This window comes from Rhamphochromis sp. 'chilingali' (genome assembly GCF_963969265.1).
Source record: "Rhamphochromis sp. 'chilingali' genome assembly, chromosome: 5".
In the NCBI taxonomy this organism is placed as follows: Eukaryota; Metazoa; Chordata; class Actinopteri; order Cichliformes; family Cichlidae; genus Rhamphochromis; species Rhamphochromis sp. 'chilingali'.
This window is the reverse complement of record NC_137932.1, coordinates 6,249,270-6,268,248: the sequence shown is the minus strand read 5'-3', so window position 1 is coordinate 6,268,248 and position 18,979 is coordinate 6,249,270. Positions and strand designations below refer to the sequence as shown.

General features: G+C 42.0%; 2 protein-coding genes across 3 annotated transcripts in view; one reads left to right on the top strand and one right to left on the bottom strand.

Annotated features, from left to right (window-relative positions):
* The window catches only part of ino80 (INO80 complex ATPase subunit), a 38,265-nt gene extending 25,174 nt beyond the window's left edge, over nucleotides 1-13,091 (top strand). For both annotated transcript variants that reach the window (XM_080882334.1, XM_080882333.1), the window contains exons 28-37: nucleotides 1,744-1,871; nucleotides 6,780-6,874; nucleotides 7,288-7,360; nucleotides 7,843-8,001; nucleotides 8,118-8,220; nucleotides 8,306-8,394; nucleotides 9,532-9,687; nucleotides 10,203-10,374; nucleotides 11,917-12,132; nucleotides 12,779-13,091. In XM_080882334.1, the coding sequence (XP_080738460.1) occupies nucleotides 1,744-1,871; nucleotides 6,780-6,874; nucleotides 7,288-7,360; nucleotides 7,843-8,001; nucleotides 8,118-8,220; nucleotides 8,306-8,394; nucleotides 9,532-9,687; nucleotides 10,203-10,374; nucleotides 11,917-12,132; nucleotides 12,779-12,987 (1,400 nt within the window). In that variant the 3' untranslated portion in view covers nucleotides 12,988-13,091. The remainder of the gene's footprint in view (nucleotides 1-1,743; nucleotides 1,872-6,779; nucleotides 6,875-7,287; nucleotides 7,361-7,842; nucleotides 8,002-8,117; nucleotides 8,221-8,305; nucleotides 8,395-9,531; nucleotides 9,688-10,202; nucleotides 10,375-11,916; nucleotides 12,133-12,778) is intronic.
* A 3,761-nt stretch (nucleotides 13,092-16,852) lies between these two features.
* On the bottom strand, nucleotides 16,853-18,553 carry chac1 (ChaC, cation transport regulator homolog 1 (E. coli)). Its single transcript, XM_080883788.1, has 3 exons — nucleotides 17,901-18,553; nucleotides 17,727-17,762; nucleotides 16,853-17,614 (listed from the first exon to the last, which is right to left on the bottom strand). The coding sequence occupies exons 1-3, from the start codon at nucleotides 18,069-18,071 to the stop codon at nucleotides 17,231-17,233; spliced, it is 591 nt and encodes a 196-aa protein (XP_080739914.1). The 5' UTR covers nucleotides 18,072-18,553; the 3' UTR covers nucleotides 16,853-17,230.
* Nucleotides 18,554-18,979: the final 426 nt, after the last annotated feature.

Sequence of the window (18,979 nt, the reverse complement as noted above, 5' to 3'; positions counted from 1 at the left end):
TACGCCATGCATGGAAAAACCAGTAATGTGGGCTACTCTTATTTATGCAAGTGCTGTTGATCGTCTTTAAGCTTGCTCTAGCTGCAAAGGAGACAGTAGTCATGTTATACAATGAAATTCTTAGCAGTGGAGTGAAACTGTTTAAAACAAAACTATTCACTGCAGCCATTGTCTGCGTTTCTCCTACGTGATTCTTTGATATTTTGCACTTCTTCCTCTACGTGGCAAACTCCACTGTGGTCTCGCTCTTTCATGTTCAAGCCAACTTTTTGACCGGTCAACACACAAACCTTTGCATAATCCTCTTTTCTGCAAATGGAAAAAAATACAGGATACTTGACAAAAAAGCTACGCGCCTCAGAAAACATTAACCTTTTTCAGCTTTTCAGCTGTCCAGAAGAAAAATACAACAAGCGAAATTAAAGACATGTATGAATTTAATCCAGAACAAATTTTGCCAGCGTATTCCCAGGAGCTGTAGGTTGTGAGTGTGAGTGAGACCAGGACTGGATGTATTTGACAGGCTGACACCACTCCACAGTGACCTGTAGGTGAGCTCTCCAATACTTCCCCAGAGCATTTCACCTATTCATCTGTTCTATTAGTTCCTCTTTAACACCTCTGCCAGGCCTGACATTTTTTCAGAAGGTTATACTAAAAGGTCACAGGTCAGGGTTCAGTCCAAGTACAAATTAGCATAGAAAGGTCTCCTTAAAAAAAGATCTATGTGAGATTGTGGGTCTGTGGTACATTTTAACACAGGTGTATATTTCAATTTTTTTTGCATGTTTCAAATATGTTCCAGGAGGCTATTCTTTTTGAAGGTATCCCAGTCTGTTTTTTGCTTTTTGGAGAATGTGTTTTGAATTAATGGCCGAAGCAAAGTGAAGAAATAACACTGGGAAATATTTGTAAGCCCAGGTTTGCAGCGCACAAAAGGGCTTGGGGGACAGGAGTCCACCTCTTATGTAAGACGGTCAAGCCTCACTCTCCCATAGGGACTCTCTTCTAATCCTGACCTGACCCTGTCCCCTGACCCTGGACCTGGCCTTAGGTTCTTCCTACTCAGGGCCACGACCTCTCGGTCAAACACCATCGTGTGCCTGTCACAGGGTCGAATGCAGGCACAGCTTTTTCCTTATTCTATCATTGTGTCAGATGACGTTAATTCCTCATCAGCTGGACATCGAGGAAACCACTTCAGCAGCAGACCCAGGGTCAGAACACCCCCCTCTTTCCCATTGCTCTTGTCGGTAAATCATTTGAAGGCCAGCGAATACCTGATGTGGTATCAACAGAAACGTGACCAACTGCCAGGCCTGTTTGTTCACCTTTTGTGCTTTTGTCTAAAATGGAGTGTAAATCACTTTTTCCTCAGAGTTTCACTTTGTCTCTTATTCTCTCTGCTCTCAGCAACAGCACAGTCAATCAGGGCACAGGCTTTATTTAAACGGTCACTAAATTAGGGCCAGATCTAGGAGGATCGACCCCCCCCCCCCCCCCCCCAGCTCTATCTGTTCTGGTGAAAAGGGTTATTCAAGAGTCTTATCTAACTTCTGAATTGATTGGAGTTTGTTTTTTTAACTTTGTAAGTAAGCAGATATTTTATTGTGTCAACTCACTAAATATTTTCAGTGATTAATGTGATTTCATCACACAGCTACTTACTGAGAGTAACATGGAAAAGTTGCTGTGTTGCCACCCGGGTGGTTTGTGTGGTAAAACTTTCTTTCCCTCTTTCAGATAAGGAAAGCCTGATTACAGAAAGTGGAAAGCTCCACACCTTGGATATCCTGTTGAGTCGACTAAAGGCTCAGGGACACAGAGTCCTCATCTACTCTCAGATGACTCGCATGATAGACCTGCTTGAGGTATAAAAGCACACATACACGGCATACATCTATAAATAGAACAGTTTGTTCCTCATTTTCATTACCTTTGCCCCTTTACAGCTCTGCTCGCTCTATTCATATCTATTCTATTTATAAGTTACCCTCACACTATTGCTAAGTGTAGAAAAAGTAACGTCCTGAATTCCATTCAGTAATATGTAACCTGAAGGTGAGTTAAATCTTTTAGATATCTGCATAAATCAATTCCAAGTTTCCAAGTAAGTTGTTTAAGCTCCTCACCCGAGCAGTGTAACCGTTGGGGTGTGGCGCTACAGCACCTCTAAACCACCTGCCTGTCCCTCGTTGGTGCACTCATTAGACTGCTAATTAACAGGTCAGGACTAATTAGAGGGGTCTCATCTGCAGGGGAGGCAGCCAGATGGGAGGGATAACTGGGTGAAATAAGGAAAGCGGGGAAGTGGAGGGGAAATGGGTGATGGGAGTGGCAGGGTCTTTGGGGTTAGAGGAGAAGGAAATAACATGAAAACCGAGACAAAGGTAGATGGATGAGGAAAAGGTGGGAACAAATAAACGATCACAAAATCCGTTTTTCCCGGTTTGAGCTTGATAAATGAACCCGTATTACTTTTACCCACATGCATGTTTTTCTTTTCAACTTCTTAGTTAGTTATAATCTTATTGGAAGGTCAGAGGCTGTCAGTTTGGAATCCAAGATGAAGATCGAAGTGCATTACTGCTCTCCCTACAGGAATATAATGCTGAAACACAGCCCTGACAGTGATTATGTGTCGACAGCCTCGGTGTACTCTGTTGTTGCCTCCATATTTGTTGCAAACATCACTATGGAGCCAAAAGCCTCTCGCATGATGTCATTCTGTCCCTATTCACACAGTGCAGAGCCAGTTCCACAGCCAAATGCTTTGATGGTAGATGGACCTGGCCCAGGTGGCTAAGGACCGTCTTCCTGTGTGTCTGGAAAACAGCAAGAATGCCTCGTGTTAAAGGCCACTGGAAAACGGCAGTGATGAGAATGCTCAAGATGGCTTCGATAATGCTGGCTAGTCATTCTGCTTTAGTGTTCTTCTCACTGATTGCCCCACCTATAGTTGTTCCCTCTAGCTATGATTTAATGAGACAACATTACAGCGCCCTGTGTATCACAGAAGTCATTGTGTATAAGTGACCTCATAATGCAATGGGAGGTGGGCGTTGGTTGAGGGGGAGGTTGTATATGACAGCATCTCCTCTGCTAATGGGCTCAAGGCAATCACGGATGAAATCATACATTCACCCAATTTGGCTTCAGTGTTTTTTTTTTTCCTTTTCCATGTTTGTCATTGGTCATAGCTAAAAAAATAAATAAATCTGCAGATGGAGTTCATTATCTGAAAGTGAGTCTCTGACTAAGAGAGAGAGTGCGGGAGAAGTTGATGCTGATCTGTGTCATTATCATCATTGTTATCATCACCAGTCGGCTGCCGGTTCTTCTGGTGACATCACGCGGTCAGTTGATGGATCATTAAGATTCGGGTGGCCCAAAGAAAAATAACACTGTTTGCTTTCTTTGGCAGCAGCTGATAGTGTAGCGGGACCACGGAGTCACTGCCTTCCTATTTAAGCTGAGTTTTTTTAGACATCATTTTACTGCAAAGTCTGCAAAGCTTAAAATGCAGGAATGAGGGGAAATGCCCACAGTCTCTTGGAACTGCTGCCAAACCAGAATAGAATTTTGTCTGTAAATGAAGTACCGGTAATGCAATTTGCCTTTCAGGTGTGCCTTGTTCATTATTCAATTCAATTCAGGTTAGTTTTATTTATATAGTGCCAAATCACAACAGCAATCACATCAAGGCACTTGATATTGTAAAGCAGACACCCTATAATAATACAGAGAACCTTTCAACAATCAAACGACCCTCTAAGAGCAAGCACTTGGCGACAGTGGGAAGGAAAAACGTCCTTTTAATAGAAACCAGGCTCGGGGTGGGGCGGCCAGCTGCCATCACTAGTTTGGTGTGAGGGGAAATTGTCTTGGAGTGTTGGAGTGACACACAGTGACCTATTATTCAATGAAAAGCACGGCTTCTGCATAGATTATTTTGTGGAACATATTATGACAGTTTGTTTGTACGTTTCTGCACACTATGATTGCAAATATAGAAACTCTACGGCCTGTGACACAGAAGGAAAAGCCAGAGAGTGGAGTTGTAGTTACCGTGTTTGTTAACACTGTGGTTTTGATGAATGAATAGTTTTGCAGGTTTCATCACCTTGTCCTTGTCTGAACTGGTTTTCTGCTTATACATGCGACTTTTTAGCAGTAGCTAATCAAAGTCCATGTTCTTGCTTGCTGACACTTACTGCGGTCATTTGGCTCCTGTAATATTGTGGAACTATTTTTGAAGCCAAAATGATCTGAACTGTTGTAGTGAACCAGAGATTGCATTTTTCCTGCATTTCATTCTCCTCAATGCAATTTGGTCGCTCACTTCTTAGTATGCTGTACTAGAGGGGGATAGAAAGGTCCAATGAGCTTTCTGCTAAGGTGTGATTTATACTGCTGTGTTGATACCTGTCAAAGATATGATGTAGTTTTCATATAGCCTGCAGAAGCCTGCCACACACACCCTCCCCAGACATTTAATGACACGCGCACACACTGATTTGTCCGCTCAGTGGCAATATGCTTTGCGTCTGTGAAACAAAATGTGGTCATTTATATATTTATTCTCATTTTCTTTGCTATTTCAATCTGTGTATAGACTCTCTCTTCAGTGTTACATTAATTTAATGCTAAATAACTGTGGCTAAACATTTATTAAGTGGAAAAAAAGCCAACACGATCTGCTTTTGCAGTCACCATGAGAAACCGAACACGGAGAAACTCGACAGACTGGCATAGGAGCCAATGCCAGATAGCATTTTTGTAATTGCAGAATGATTCAGCCACACATGCAAAAAGAAATGTGCATAGACTACACCATAGGATGTTTTACAAAGTGTTTTTTCACACATCTGTATTAATGCCTAAAATTGGAAACACTGTTTAATAGTTAAGGTCAGTGAAGTTCTGCTGCTCCTGTGGTCTTGGGCAGGTGTTGTATGTACCATGTCACTGACAGCAGACATAACAGTCTTAAGCCCAGCTCAGTTCTGAGGTGGACTCTGTTTTATTATCGTGCCACAGCATGTTCTTTTCAGTTATTACAGCTGTTGGGTTAGGAACAGTCTGTGACCACGCACACTAATCTAACAGCATTTGCTTGACTGTGGGGACTCATTTTTAACAGGAAGTTGGGAACAGCCTGTGTTCCCAGAGCCACTTTGAAAGAAAAAGCAAAATTGTAATTGGAGTGGATACAAAAGTATCAGGCATTCTTAAAACAAATTTGCGTGTTCCCATGCGTCGTGAACTTCAGGGAACATAGGGGTTTTGTTTTGTTTTGTTTTTGGTTTTTTTGGCGATATGTGGTTCATAATGGGCCGATGATAGTTGCATGAAAAAAGTAAACATTTTGTCCAGTCAGGCCAACCCGACATAGTGCTTGATTTATAACATTTGTAAAGGAATACATTAGAAAATGAGTGAAAAACTGCAGAAATATCACACTTTCACCTACGGTTAGCACAAACTGGATCAGAATATTGTAGAAAATTGCCAGCTGTTGGGATTTATATTTCAGTGTGGCATCTTGGAAGAAATCGAAAGCATGCTGCAACTAACCAGGACTCCAAGTGTAAACCACAAAAAGGCTGCAGAGGAATTTGATCTCTCAGGTGTAACTTTTCTAAAACTTTGATTCTGCTGATTTAGATGGAGATTAGAAAGACAGCAGCGTTGTGCTGGCAAGATACCAAAGCCCAATTCAACAAGGTTAGCAGCATTTTGGCGAGCGCTGCCCTAATGGTCCCTAATGTAGTGTTCAGTTAGAGCAGATGGGGCTGTTGGGAACAGAGCCAGACACTCAGAGCGATGAGGGGGCAGGCCCTGCTGGGACTGAGGGCCCCGGGTGTCGTGAAAGGGGATTTGGAGGGGGTCATAGAAAACATAGCTTCAAATCATCGTTATCATTGATAATGGCTGTGTGAGGGGAGTTGTTATGTGTGGCCATTTATTGTAACTGGTTCAGGGGGGACTGACATGTTTCATCGAGGAGGTCGCGAGTTCAGGGCAGCGCTCAAAGGAAGCTCAGCGAGTCACCTCATCACTGCTGTTGCTCTGACTTCAGAGCTCCTCCCATCAAACCCACACACACAGGCGCACACAGCGCAGCTTAGCAGACTTTGGGGGGGATAGAATATCAAGCTCTTGATTTCTCAATGCCTCCCTGGGCTCGGATTGAGGTTTCAACTCCAGCGAATGCACATAAGAAATGTGGGATTTTGGGATTTTGGACACAAAATTGCTGTCAGAAAGAAATTCTTACAGCACAGATGAATATTTCTTGACCCTTGAAATTTAACAAGTAGGGCTGAAGGCTTTATCCACTCCTCAGAGAAAGAATAGAATTTCATATTTGAGAGCTTATTAAATTCAGTGTGTAGTTGCTGCTTGCGATCCCCAGAGCAGAGGCTGAAGAACAGTTTGAGATTTGAGTTTTGGATTTGAAGTTTGGATAACTTTGGTTTGCTGGTTTCGAAATCAGTGGTGAGAGCGATCTATGAATGCCAAATATTGGCTAATCCTAGAGTTAAGTTTTAGTTTTTTTTATTAACTTGATGCAGATCTAGTTATTCTAGTTATAGGTTTTATGAAAATAAAGCAAAAGATGTTGTGAAAATTAGAATCAGTTATTCTATATCTACATATTCCTCCATACTGGAAGTAAGCCAACCTTCTGCTCTGTGAAAGACCAGAATAAATGAGGAGTCATTATTTATTTATTAGTAATTATTTTCTTTACTGTCTTTGTCCCATCTTTCCAGGAGTACATGGTTTATCGCAAGCACACCTACATGCGCCTCGATGGATCCTCCAAGATTTCTGAGCGCAGGGATATGGTGGCTGACTTCCAGAGTCGGTGGGTAAAGATAAAATACGACCTAGAGTGCAAGTGGTTGTGCATGCATGAAATAAGACGTCACCCATACATCGAAATATATATGGGTGTGTTTAGTCCACATTCTCTGGTTTGCATTAGTACATAGCTCTCAGGCGCCAGCATTACTCTTTTTGGAGGACAAAAGAGTTTGAAGTTTATTAGAGTTTATTGAAGTTGCTTTATGTTGCAAGGCTTTCACTACTGGTGCACATTTCACATCCTATACAGGACTTAAGCTTGACATTTTTATTCTTAACTTACATTGCAACTTCATTTAATGGCATGATATGTGGATATTTGTGCTGTAGCTGCAGTTGGGAATGATATCTTCTGATTTTGTCCCCCTCCTCTATTCCCTCCACCCCCCACTCCTCTCTCACTGCCCTCCACAGAACGGATATCTTTGTCTTTCTGCTGAGCACACGGGCCGGAGGGCTTGGCATTAACCTGACTGCTGCTGACACTGTGAGCCCCTTATTGATACCATATCATAGTTTAAATAGCACTAACATTTACTAAAGGTCTATATCCAGGGCAGCACACATTCTCTGTCGTAAAACACAGTTTCAGCATAAATAAATACGTTTGGATAATGACTAAGGAGCATGATTGTGTATGTAATCAGTAGGGCTAAACACGCCTCTGAAAATGATAATGTCAGTGTTTATTAACATGTCTCGCTATAAACTCCCTGTAGCCCTGTTCGAGTGAAATTAGCTTTCATGACAATGAGCGTGAAGCGATTGTTAACACAGGACATCTGTCACGTTAAAAGGCAGTTCACTTGGGAAAACACGTCATTGTTATTAGTCTCCGAAATTGCAGAGAAGGGAGTGTCTGTTTCACGCTCAGGCTTTCTTCACAAAAAAAAATTAGACAATGTGGTAAACATGGATATCCTAATTTTAGAGAAAAATATTATGACATATATATTTTTTCCTGTGCAGGTTATCTTCTATGACAGTGACTGGAACCCCACAGTGGACCAACAGGCCATGGACAGGGCTCACAGGCTGGGTCAGACCAAACAGGTCACCGTCTATCGCCTCATCTGTCAGGGCACCATCGAGGAGAGGATACTGCAGCGGGCCAAGGAAAAGAGCGAGGTGTGTCAAAAATATCCTCTATTCTTTTTAAACCAACAACAACAAAATAACACAAGTGCATAATGGTCATATTAATAACAGAGGTGATTAATGCTTTAATGGTCTTCTTTAATAAGATCCAAAGGGTAGTGATCTCTGGAGGCAACTTCAAGCCAGACACGCTCAAACCCAAAGAGGTGGTCAGCCTGCTTTTGGACGATGACGAGCTGGAGAAGAAATGTGAGTGTTTTGATTGGGCAGATGTTAGAGTTTCACTGTGAGGGGAAGGAAAATATGAAAACAAACATTGTGTCTCTTTCTGTAGTGCGCCAAAGGCAAGAGGAGAAGAGGCAGCAAGAGGAGAGCAGCAAGGTGAAGGAGCGCAAGAGGAAGAGGGAGAAGTATGCTGAGAAGGTATGGAACTGATTAACTGAGTTGGTGGCTGCCTGGATGTGGAGTGGAATATGTAGAATACTTCGAGTAGAAACACATGTGAAATGTTAGAGAGAAAGTTGGAATGGAAGAAATTGTAAGGTAGGAAGATAAGGAGACAAGAGTCCTGGAAGAAACTTTTACAGAAAGTTTTGTGTTCAGCTCAAGAGTGAAAACTGTAGTCTGTCTGTTAGACGATAGACTCTCTTCTGTCTAACATAATATAACATTGACCTGATAGTGAAGCTGCAGGAAGGGTCGAGGGGACATTGAAATCATTATGACTTATTCCTTTGAGATATTATACAGTACATAGCTGGTGAATCTGACAGAAATCAGGTCACTAGTTTGAGATAGTCAGTGACTAAAGTAGGGTCAGATGGAAGGTCAGAGGTTCATCTAAAATCATTAAATATCTTCCTCTGGGGATCATATCCATACTGGATTTCATGGCAATCTGGTCAGTGGCTGCTGAGTTTTGTCTTGCTCTGAACTCAAGAGCTGAACAGAAAATGTATATGCCATGCAACTGACTGTCAGCGCATTCAGTTCAACTCAATTCAGGTTTATTTATATAGCACCAAATCACAACAACAGTCATCTCACGGTACTTTACAATGTACGATAAAGACCTTTCTGTTAATAAGAGAAAACCTAACCCCTGTATGTAAGTGGCGACAGTGGGAAGGTAAACCGCCTTTTAACAGGAAGAAACCAGGAAGGAAAACCAAGCTGAGGAAAGGGCAGCCATCTGCTGTGACAGGTCTGGGATAAGGGGAGGGATAGGACAAGACAAAAGACCCACTGTGGAAGAGAGTCAGAGATTAATAATTAATAATAAGAAATAATAATAAGAGTACAATAGCCTATGTTTTATCTGAATTTAGAGATCATCAGTTTAAGTAGTTATTTTGTATCATCTGGCTTCATTGATAGATATAGCTGGGTATCATCTGCATAGCAAAGCCTTCTAACAATAAGTGGCTTAAACCACTGGTTTAATATATACTAGTTAGGTTAATTCTGTTTTAGAGGAAAAAATAATTTCACACCCCTACTTCAGCAGAATTGATTTCATCAATACCCTCTCCTGTTCTCGTTTCTGTTTTTAACTTTCAGAAGAAGAACGAGGAGCTGGAGAACAAGAGGAAAAAGGAAGTGAACCTGGTCATTTCCCACGCCCCCTCAGCAGACAACTCTAACTTGTCGGCAGATGGAGACGACTCGTTCATCAGCGTCGAGATGGACTCGGCCATGCCCAGTCCTTTCAGCGAGGTGAGGGATCCAGAGGAAAAACAGAAGAGATGGATGGTGTGTGCATGTGTGCGATAAAGAGAGAGAAAGGCTTTTGTGAAAGTGTAGGTCATAGATGAGGCGGGAAAGGGATGAGATTTATGTTAAATGTGATGACTTGTGGCTGCTCCATTAGGCTTCTTTGGCCTGCATCCACAAACTCACAATCTTACTTTGCATGCTGTGCTATTAGTCCTCCTCCCCTTTTCTTTTCTTATCTTTTGTTTCTTTTGGGTTATTAATTCTTCCCCTATATTCTCTTCTCCGGCTTTCCTCTTCTTTCGATCCACTCTTCTGTCCGTCTTACCTTTTCCCAACCATTTGTCACTTTTATACCCTGCACATTGAATCTTTCCTTTCCTTTCCTTTCCTTTCCTCTCTGTTCCTCGGACTGTTCCTCTTGTTGCCCTTTACTGTACTTACCTGGTTCCTCGTTCCCTTGTGGTGCTGACCCGCAGCCTGTATGTATGTCTGTTTGTACTCCTATGCATGGACAGATCTCCTTAAGTAGCGAGCTCCAGCCCGGCTCATTACCTCCTGATGCCGACGCGGATGAGAGCAGCAGCGACATGCTCGTCATCGTGGATGATCCGCTTTCTTCCGCGCCTCAGTCTCGTGCCACCAACTCACCCGCCTCTGTGTCTGGATCAGTCTCTGACAATATGAATGGTGAGAAAACAATTTCAGTCTAGCCATCGTTCATGGAGCGAGTAGAGCAGTATACTTTATGTTTTTCTGCACTTTGCATAGACTTGCTCTGCAGTTGGTGTCCCTGGAAAATTTGCTGTAGATCAAGACCAGATTTGACTTGTTACTGATACTCCCCACCTCTGAATTTAGGACATATCCGTTTGTATAGTGAGTGATATCAGCAGCTAAAGTTCAAAGTTTCCAAATAAATATGTAGCATATATGTAGCATTAAAGACAGTCACTTAAGCCCAAAGTATGTAAATGGTGCTAAAAGTTGTGTTCTTCCTATATAAAGGCTTTAGAGGTCTCTCTTGCTCTCTGGTTGTTTAGCCAATGCATTTTTGGCAGTGTTAAACAGCCAGCCCACCCAGCAACGTATCTCATACACTATCAGAAACCTAATGGTTTGTCCTAACTAAAAATAATCTAAGTACATATAATCTCTTCCAAGTGTGGAGTTGCCAAATAAAACCTAATCTGTCCTTTCCATGAGACTATTATCTTGTTCTACTGTTGCTAGAATAGCAAATTAGTGTGACTTACATGAAAGTCATCGCTGCACGTAGAAGGCTGGCTTGTTATGTTCTCTCTGCTATCTCGCCTTGTGTTTTAATAGGCTGGGGTCCATTGAGACAAGTGGCTTTTTACCTCATAAGCTGTATGCAGCTCGTTTCTTGCTTGTTTTACATTTATAACAATTTTATTTTGGCTCGGCTGCACTCAGAAATCAAGATACATGGTGAATGTTTTTTCCTTTTATCTTCACTTTGGAATTTTTGCGGCAAGATAATCTCTCCTAAATCCATACTTCTTCGTTAAAACCTGTTGGGAATTTTTGCTGCCATGCTAAGAGGTGCTTGCCAGCAAGATTATTGATGCGCAGTGATAACCAGAGCCAGCAAGCTGGGAGAAAGTTGGTTCCTTCAGAGATGTAGATGATGTTTAAATGAAAGGTTTGGAAGATGAGATGGAAAGCAAAGAATCAAGAATCAACTGGTGAACTTGAAAATGGGAAAGGAAAGAAGAGTGAAATTTAGACCTGAAGGTCGGGGGAAGCGTGGGGAATTTTATGAAAGGTTTTCATGTGTGCTTTGGTGTTAGTGATAGAGTAGGGCCTTTTTCCCCACATAGGGAGGTTGTAATCCAGAGTATTTGGAGTGAAACGTGTAGAGAAATGCAGACCAGTGGTGGGATGTGGGGAGTCAGAGAGGGAGAAGACAAGGTACTGGAGGATTAGGTACATCACCACTCTGGCTCTGATTGTGCAAACAGTATGGAAAATGAGAAGAGTGTTCCTTTTTTTGCTTGAGCCAGCACTTACAGTAATGATGAGCCGTGATTAATGTGCAATTGCGCTTAAATGTTGCAGAGAAATGACCACAGTAGACTCTGAAAGACTGGGTCAAGGCCAAACCAAACTGAGTGTCTCTGACAGTGATGTTGATTCCCGCCTGACTGTAAAATACTGAAGAGTTTTTTTTTTTTACTATTTTTTCCTTTTATTGCCTGTGGTGTTCAGGTGTTTCAGCCTCGGACACAATCAGTCCAGGCAGAGGCAGGTCCGGGCGGAGTCGTGGGCGGCCTAAAGGCTCTGGAGGCGGTGCCAAGACTGGAGGGAAAGGACGCGGGCGTAAGTCAACTGCAGGTAGTGCAGCAGCAATGGCAGGAGCGATGGCAGGCGCGGCAGCTGCTTCGGCAGCAGCTTATGCTGCTTATGGCTACAGTGTTTCGAAAGGTATGTAAATATTGTACGGATCTTTATGCACAGGCACTGGCTGTCCAGAAATCAAAAAGAATATGTGTGCTTTGTTTACCTGTCAATGCATTTCTTGGACAAATGTTCTTAAGGACTGTTGATGTCACAACAAACATGCTTGTTCTGTTTCTCATGTTCATACATCCATATTTTCAAATGAGCACTCTTAACTCAAGAGTAACTCAGTTTTTTAAAAAATATTGTTTTAAAATCTGTCCTTTTCCCTGCAAGCTAAACGTCTACTACCCATGCACAACGTTACAGCTTCACCAATGTTTCAAGCCAGAGTGCTGACCTGTCATCTCTTTTCAAGCCACAATGAATGCACTGAATGAATACCTTACTGGTTCCTGTTATGGATACATTAAGCCAAAAGAAAGTAACAAAGGAGAAGATTGTTAGAGTCCATAATCATTCCACATTCCAATCAGTGCCACACAGTTGACACTGTTATGAACTTCTCCCAGAGATGTCTAATCGAGACTTTTTTTGTTTTGGTTTTTTGAGGCCGATGTATTTTGTTGTGGTATCACTGCAAAAAAACAAACACAAGCCAGTTATGTCCTACTGAACTGGCTGTTTGAACATGATAAATAACCTCATCCTTTCCTGTCCCTAATTTCAGCGGGCCTCTCTGCATCCAGCCCTCTGCAGACCTCCCTGGGCCGGTCTGGTACTAGTCCTGCCTTTAGCCTCAGCAGAAGCTCCTCCCCCCAGACCAAAGGAGGCACCTCCACGCCGAGCCCCCACAAACAGCTGGCCCACAGCCACCACCACAGCAGCCACGGAGCAGTCAGGAAAGGAAAGGGTCCTGGCGGTCCTGGGGCTCGATGATACATGTGTACGCATATTCGTATTAATATGCCCTGACAGATAACTGACCTGCTCTTCACTGTGATTCCCAGAGATACCCCCCGCCCCCTCCCCGCCCACCTAAACTAATAAACAAGAGTATTTATAGTAACTGAGGCTCACTACCTGGAGGACCACGCTCTCCCTTCTGGCTCAGCAACTAAATAGAAGCTAGAGTAACCACAACAATTTAAAGGTACAGCCTCAACCAGCCTCTGCATTAGTTCATTTATATTCATTTAGTTTTTTTTTTTTTTTTTTTTTTTTTGTCCAGAGCAGTGGACAAAAACACTGCCTTGAGCATTTTAATTTGAATTTTGACAGAAGTATTTCTAAGTGCTTTTTTGAGAAGACAAGCTGTATTCTACTATTGACGACAGGAAACCCAAAGGCGTGTAGCTCAAAGGGCTTTTCAGATCCTTGGATTTGCCCGGGTAGCGAGAAAAAGGAGTTCCTGTCAAATGCACTGAGCCACGTCTTCCCTTATTTTTTATTTTTAATTGTTATTTTATTTAGATTTTTGTTCTGTGTTACTGATTCTCCTACATGCACATTTGGTTATTTAATTGTTCTGTAGATATGTTCAGCGCAAAGCTGGTGGACAAGTCTGCATTTTACAAAGCTTAATGTGAACCCACCATACCAAACAGCTTTTGTACTAAAGCTCCTATTTTTGTAATGAAAGATGTACTGAAACCAACAGGCAGGCAGGTAAAACTGTATCCATAAAATGTGTTCATGTATAGGTGGAAATGGAAAATTTCTGATTATTTTTTGTGTCCAATGGGGAAAATAATGTAAAAACAAAAAAAGAAAGAAAAGGTCTACTAAAATAAGGGGTACTGATTGATAGAGCAATGCTGCTAATGTTAAACGTATGAATCGATTCACATTTATTTTGGTTGTTTTAAGTTATTTAAGTTAAAAACAGGCGATTCACAAAAATTGCGGAAAAATCTTCACCTGTAAACTGTAAATTGCGAATTCTAGAGCCATTTTTTTTTCTTACTTTTTCCAAAATTGTTTTCTGTGATGACAAATCTGTGGTTCTCTTTGATGTCATTCATGTTTCAGAAACAAAAAACGGGAAAAAAAAAAAAAAGGTGTGCACCAGTGTCCTGAGTTGAGCACTACATCTGTTCTAATGGGTTTGTTTTTGTGTTTATAGCGTGAATAAAATGCAATGTTCTATATCGATTGTACATAATGATGAATGAAAGCGACATTTCCTCTGGCTTTTTCTCTCATTTGCCTGACTATTTTTATAAGTCACATGTACATATGAAGAAATGCATCTGTCATTTTACTAACAGGAGTCAACTGAAAATAAAAGATGGCGAAATCTGAGCAGTTTGATTCTGCTGCTTGTTTGTTTGTTGGTTTTTACATTAGCACTGTCCTGGGTTTGAACCCATTGCTTCACGAGGGTTAACTCACTGTATGATATCCTGGAAAAATATAAATAGGCTGTAAGGTAAAAAATGATAACTATCAATATTAATTGATATTAATTAATTATCACAGTTATATTAAAGTGGTCACCAAGTGAAACTTTATAAAAAGTACACACTCTTATGTAAAAAGCCCTTTTTTTTTTCTCCATTTTTTTAATTTTTTAATTTTTGCTTGCTTACTTGCTTCAAACCCACCAGCCAGCCGTGGCTTTTCTGTTTGGAGTTTGCATGTTCTCTCCAGGTACCCTGGCTTCCTCCAGCAATCCAAAGACATCCATGTTACATTAATTGGCGATTCTAAATAGATTTTAACTATGAATGTGACCGTGAAAGGATGCCTTTCTCTGTGTTAGCCATGTGACCCGTCCAGAGTGTACCCTGCCTCTCAATCTATGAGGCTGTTGTGGACTTCAGGTCTGCAACAGTGGAGGGAATCTGCACTGGCAAAGAAAAGAAATGGAATAAAGGACCAAGAATGTAATAATTCTGCTTGTAGAAGTACTAGGTTTAAAAAGTACAGCTGAATGGGGGCTTAATGAGATTTGGAAGGCCACAAATTTCATAAAAGCTTCATATTACTTAATATCTTCCACAAATGGGTGGTCACATATTAGTAGACTACTGCCAGGTGGAAACATCACTTTGCCAGCTGAGAAACATGCCTTGCCATCTCTCAGAAAACTAAAACATCTGTGTGCAGCACAACAGTGATAGAACACTGACATCTTCATGTCAGTTTCTCAGTAGTTGCACGCTTTATTTCCCTCGTGGCTATAGATACAAACAATATTCATTTCAGCCCTTTATTTAAATATAACATCTGAAGCTCAGAAACAGCAGTTTCTGTTATCACACAAATGTTTTCTCACCTGTGGCTTTTTTTAAAACCATTTTGTTTGGCACCCCTCTTGTTATGTCTCTGCTTGTTTACCCTTGTAAGGTTCTCTGTATTCTTCCTTCAGCCAGAAAGTGATTTTACGGCATCTCCTGACAATCCCACAATCATAGATTCATAAACTCACCAAAACCCCTGGAAACTGGGACTTCAGAGACCAGAAACCAAAATTCACATGTTTTTGATTTAAAAAAAAGATAAAGGTACGATTAACAACTCTACAGAGAAAAACTAAACTTTATACCTGTAATCTCATTAGTAAGACATCCTTATACAGCCAAGGGTCACATTCAACCCTAATTTAATGGGTGGTCCTTACAGCAATCTTAAAATTACATTTAATCTATTCTACTGTAGTCGTTCCAAGAAATTAGATCTCTGTTGCTCAGAATAGGCAGACCTTGCCATGGGCAGTTTTTGTTGGAGTAACTATTAAAGAAGTCGACTGTATAAAGATTGCCAAATGTAGGGTTTTTTTGTGCTACAGGGAGCTTTGAGCTTCGTTGCACTGGGAGGGAAACGTATATCTCAGAGATAAGATATTCAAAACCTCTGGCACTTAAAATAGAAACTATCTGTAAGGTCTGTTTATGAAAAATCATTTGGAAGAACTTAGCCTTGATGTAAGGAAATGACAGAAAAACAACCCATTTGAGAGGCGATCAAACTGACAAAGATGCACCTGAGACCCATGTCGCCGTTTTCATGTCACCCTGCTGAGATTTCATCTCAGTGAACGCATCTGCAGTGTGTTCTTCCTGGTGCACTCTTGACACGACCACGGGGCAGACTTGTAAACACAGGACTTCCAGGTCTGGACTTGTTCCCGGTCAGCAGTTATATAAGCCTTTTCACCTAGATAGACTCTTGGACTTGAATCACATCCAGGGTACAAGCTGCTCCGGCCAATGTTTGGGTGTGTCTGACGTATGTTTGTATATGTGCACTCAGGAGACCTGTTCAAAAAGCTTTACTGACTTCTTAGAACATTGCTGTTGAGTTACAGTCTGCAAACCAGATGTGAACCAGCACGTCTGTTTTTTGTTTTTATTCCAAGAGCATGTCAGAAAAGCTGCTTCTTGGCAAGAGAAGACCCTCATGGTCTGTGTTCTTATGACATGCACACAAACACCTTGAAAGCCTCCCTCACCACAGGTTATTAGCTGGTGTGAAAAAGTTCTGTCAGCTGGTTCAATTGCAATCTTCACACTGAGTGCTTAGTGTTTTTGTTTTTAAACAGGAGGGGGAAAAAAAAAAAAAAAACAAACCCCACAAAATACTCCTTGGGAAAATGCAGTACAGAAACATTTTCTCCTTTAGTGTACTTTATTTTAGGATTTCTGGTTAAATCAGTTCTCTAGAATACATCTCTTTGCTGTGCACTCATTAAACTGCCACTTTTGATACCTCCAGATTTTCCTGACCAAGAACAGAGCCTTTTTCTTTTAAAAGAGCCACAGCTCATTTAAACAAACAGTTTCTGTTGCAGCAATAACACACAAAAACAGTCATTTTCCACTTTTTTAAATTGGTATTTATTTTACTTGACACTCAGTTGTCACAAGCAACTTTTCAGAGTCAGATTTATTCTTTGACACATCAACGCACTCAACCACGAGCGACAGCAGTACCTTCTGAATTGGACGGAAGTTGCACCGTACAAATCAAAACAGTTAGTGAAGAAAAACAGTGTTTACAGTGAACATTGTAGGGATTGTATTAAGCTACCCTTCTTTTTTTCCACTTTTTCAAGTACAATGGATGGTGATGAGGATGTGAAGCTACAGAATGTAAAACACAGGTAGAACATGGCAGATCAAAGCCTCATGTGTAGTGTATTCTTTCCATTACATGCTAGTGAAACAAAGGGTACGAGCTACTGTGCTGCTAACAGGTAAGACACCATGGTCAATGCTGTGGCCTCGATGGAGAACAGGTGATGGTCCTCCACATGTGGGCAACTGCTCCTCATGAACTCCGCAAGTCGGAGCAGGTACTCCAAGTTGTGGCCCGTCTTCCCTCTGGACATTGCGATCTGGGCACCGATCTCCTCCGAGGTGGCCGGGCCCAGGTAGAGAGGGTTGTCGGAGGTGGCAATGTAAACCAGCGCCTGAACCGGAGGCTGGTCATTCCCCTCAGGGAAGAAATCCACCATTTTGGTCATGTAGCCTCCGCAGACCGTCTCTCGCACATTGAGGTACTTCAGGGACTCCTCCAGCTGTGAGCCTGCCACCTCAAACGCCACACCCCAAGTAGTCTCCTGTGGAGGAAGATGAAAACATATTAAGTCATCATTCAATTAACTGATGTAGACTGGAAACTCCACTGCACTTTCTACTGTAAACCAATAGGAAGCAGAAAGTTCCACTTACGTCATCATCTTCGATCAGCGTCACCACTCTTCCGGGCTGCAGAGAAGAAGAAAAAAATAAATCACGTCACGGACAACGCCTGATGCAGTGTGAGCCCAGCTGTTCAACATATCATGCCACCCTAAGCAATCTAATGATGTTCCCGTTAACAAGTAAACATATGCCCCATCTTACCAACTCATCGTTCCCACGATGGAAGTTGTCTCCGTGCCAGAAGCGTCTCTTGTAGCCTTGAATGTAACCGACCTTGCTCCTCTGATATTTGAAGTCAGGCTTCCACACCAGCGACCCGTACCCGAAAATCCACAGGCTGGTCTTCCCGGCGATGATATCTTGAGGCTTCATTGTTTTTGGATCGTTAGTTTTGACGACGTTCAAATGAATGAATGGATCTTTTTTCCTGAATGATTTGTTTTAAACCAGCTAAGATGACTAGCTAGCTAGCGTTAGCTTCCGTCGGTCCAGGAGCAGAGGTACCGGTTGGCTCGCAGGTATACCGCGGACGGTATTTGAGCCCAACTGCTTGGCAGTTGCGAAGATGGAATTTCGCTGTTTGTTTTGCCTTGCACTGTGCATTGCCATTGCATTAGAGATGCCGCATTATGCCTTAAAAATCCATGGCAGCCGCTTTGGCCCTTAGCTCAATGTCGAAAAAAGACAAAACCCGCTTTTGCCAGCTGCTTGCCGGCTGGTGATGGTTGGCTTAAAAAAAAACCGAATTAAAAGATCGAGGATTTACAGATGTTACCGCGTTTAACGCCCAGATGGTATTAATATACCCGCCAAGATGTATCTGTCTGTCTGACGCGTTTCTTCGATAACATGGCGAAGCAGGGATCTTACTTTTATAGAGTCCGCAGGACGTAGGCGGGTCCTCTCCTACCGTTTAACACCAATCATATTTAAAGGGGCGTTACCAAATTACCCCGTTTGCCCAAACAGATTTCGGTGCGCCAAATAGGGCGGGACTAGGAAACAAATTCGTTACACTATTGGTTAAAAATGACTTGCCCGGCATTGCCATCTTTTAACGCGATTGCTCGATGAACTGTCACTCAAAACAAATAACTCTGTGATTGCTCCAATGCGTTGTCACTCTCTTCACAAGCTTTAGCGATTCATACGGCTGATGCAACTTCCCAAAGCGTTTCAGGGCCTCAGCAGGAACCAAGCAACATACCAAGGCATTGCATCAGATGTTCCTATGGGAGATTCCCTATAGGAATCGTTTTATTTAACCACGTAAAAAGAGC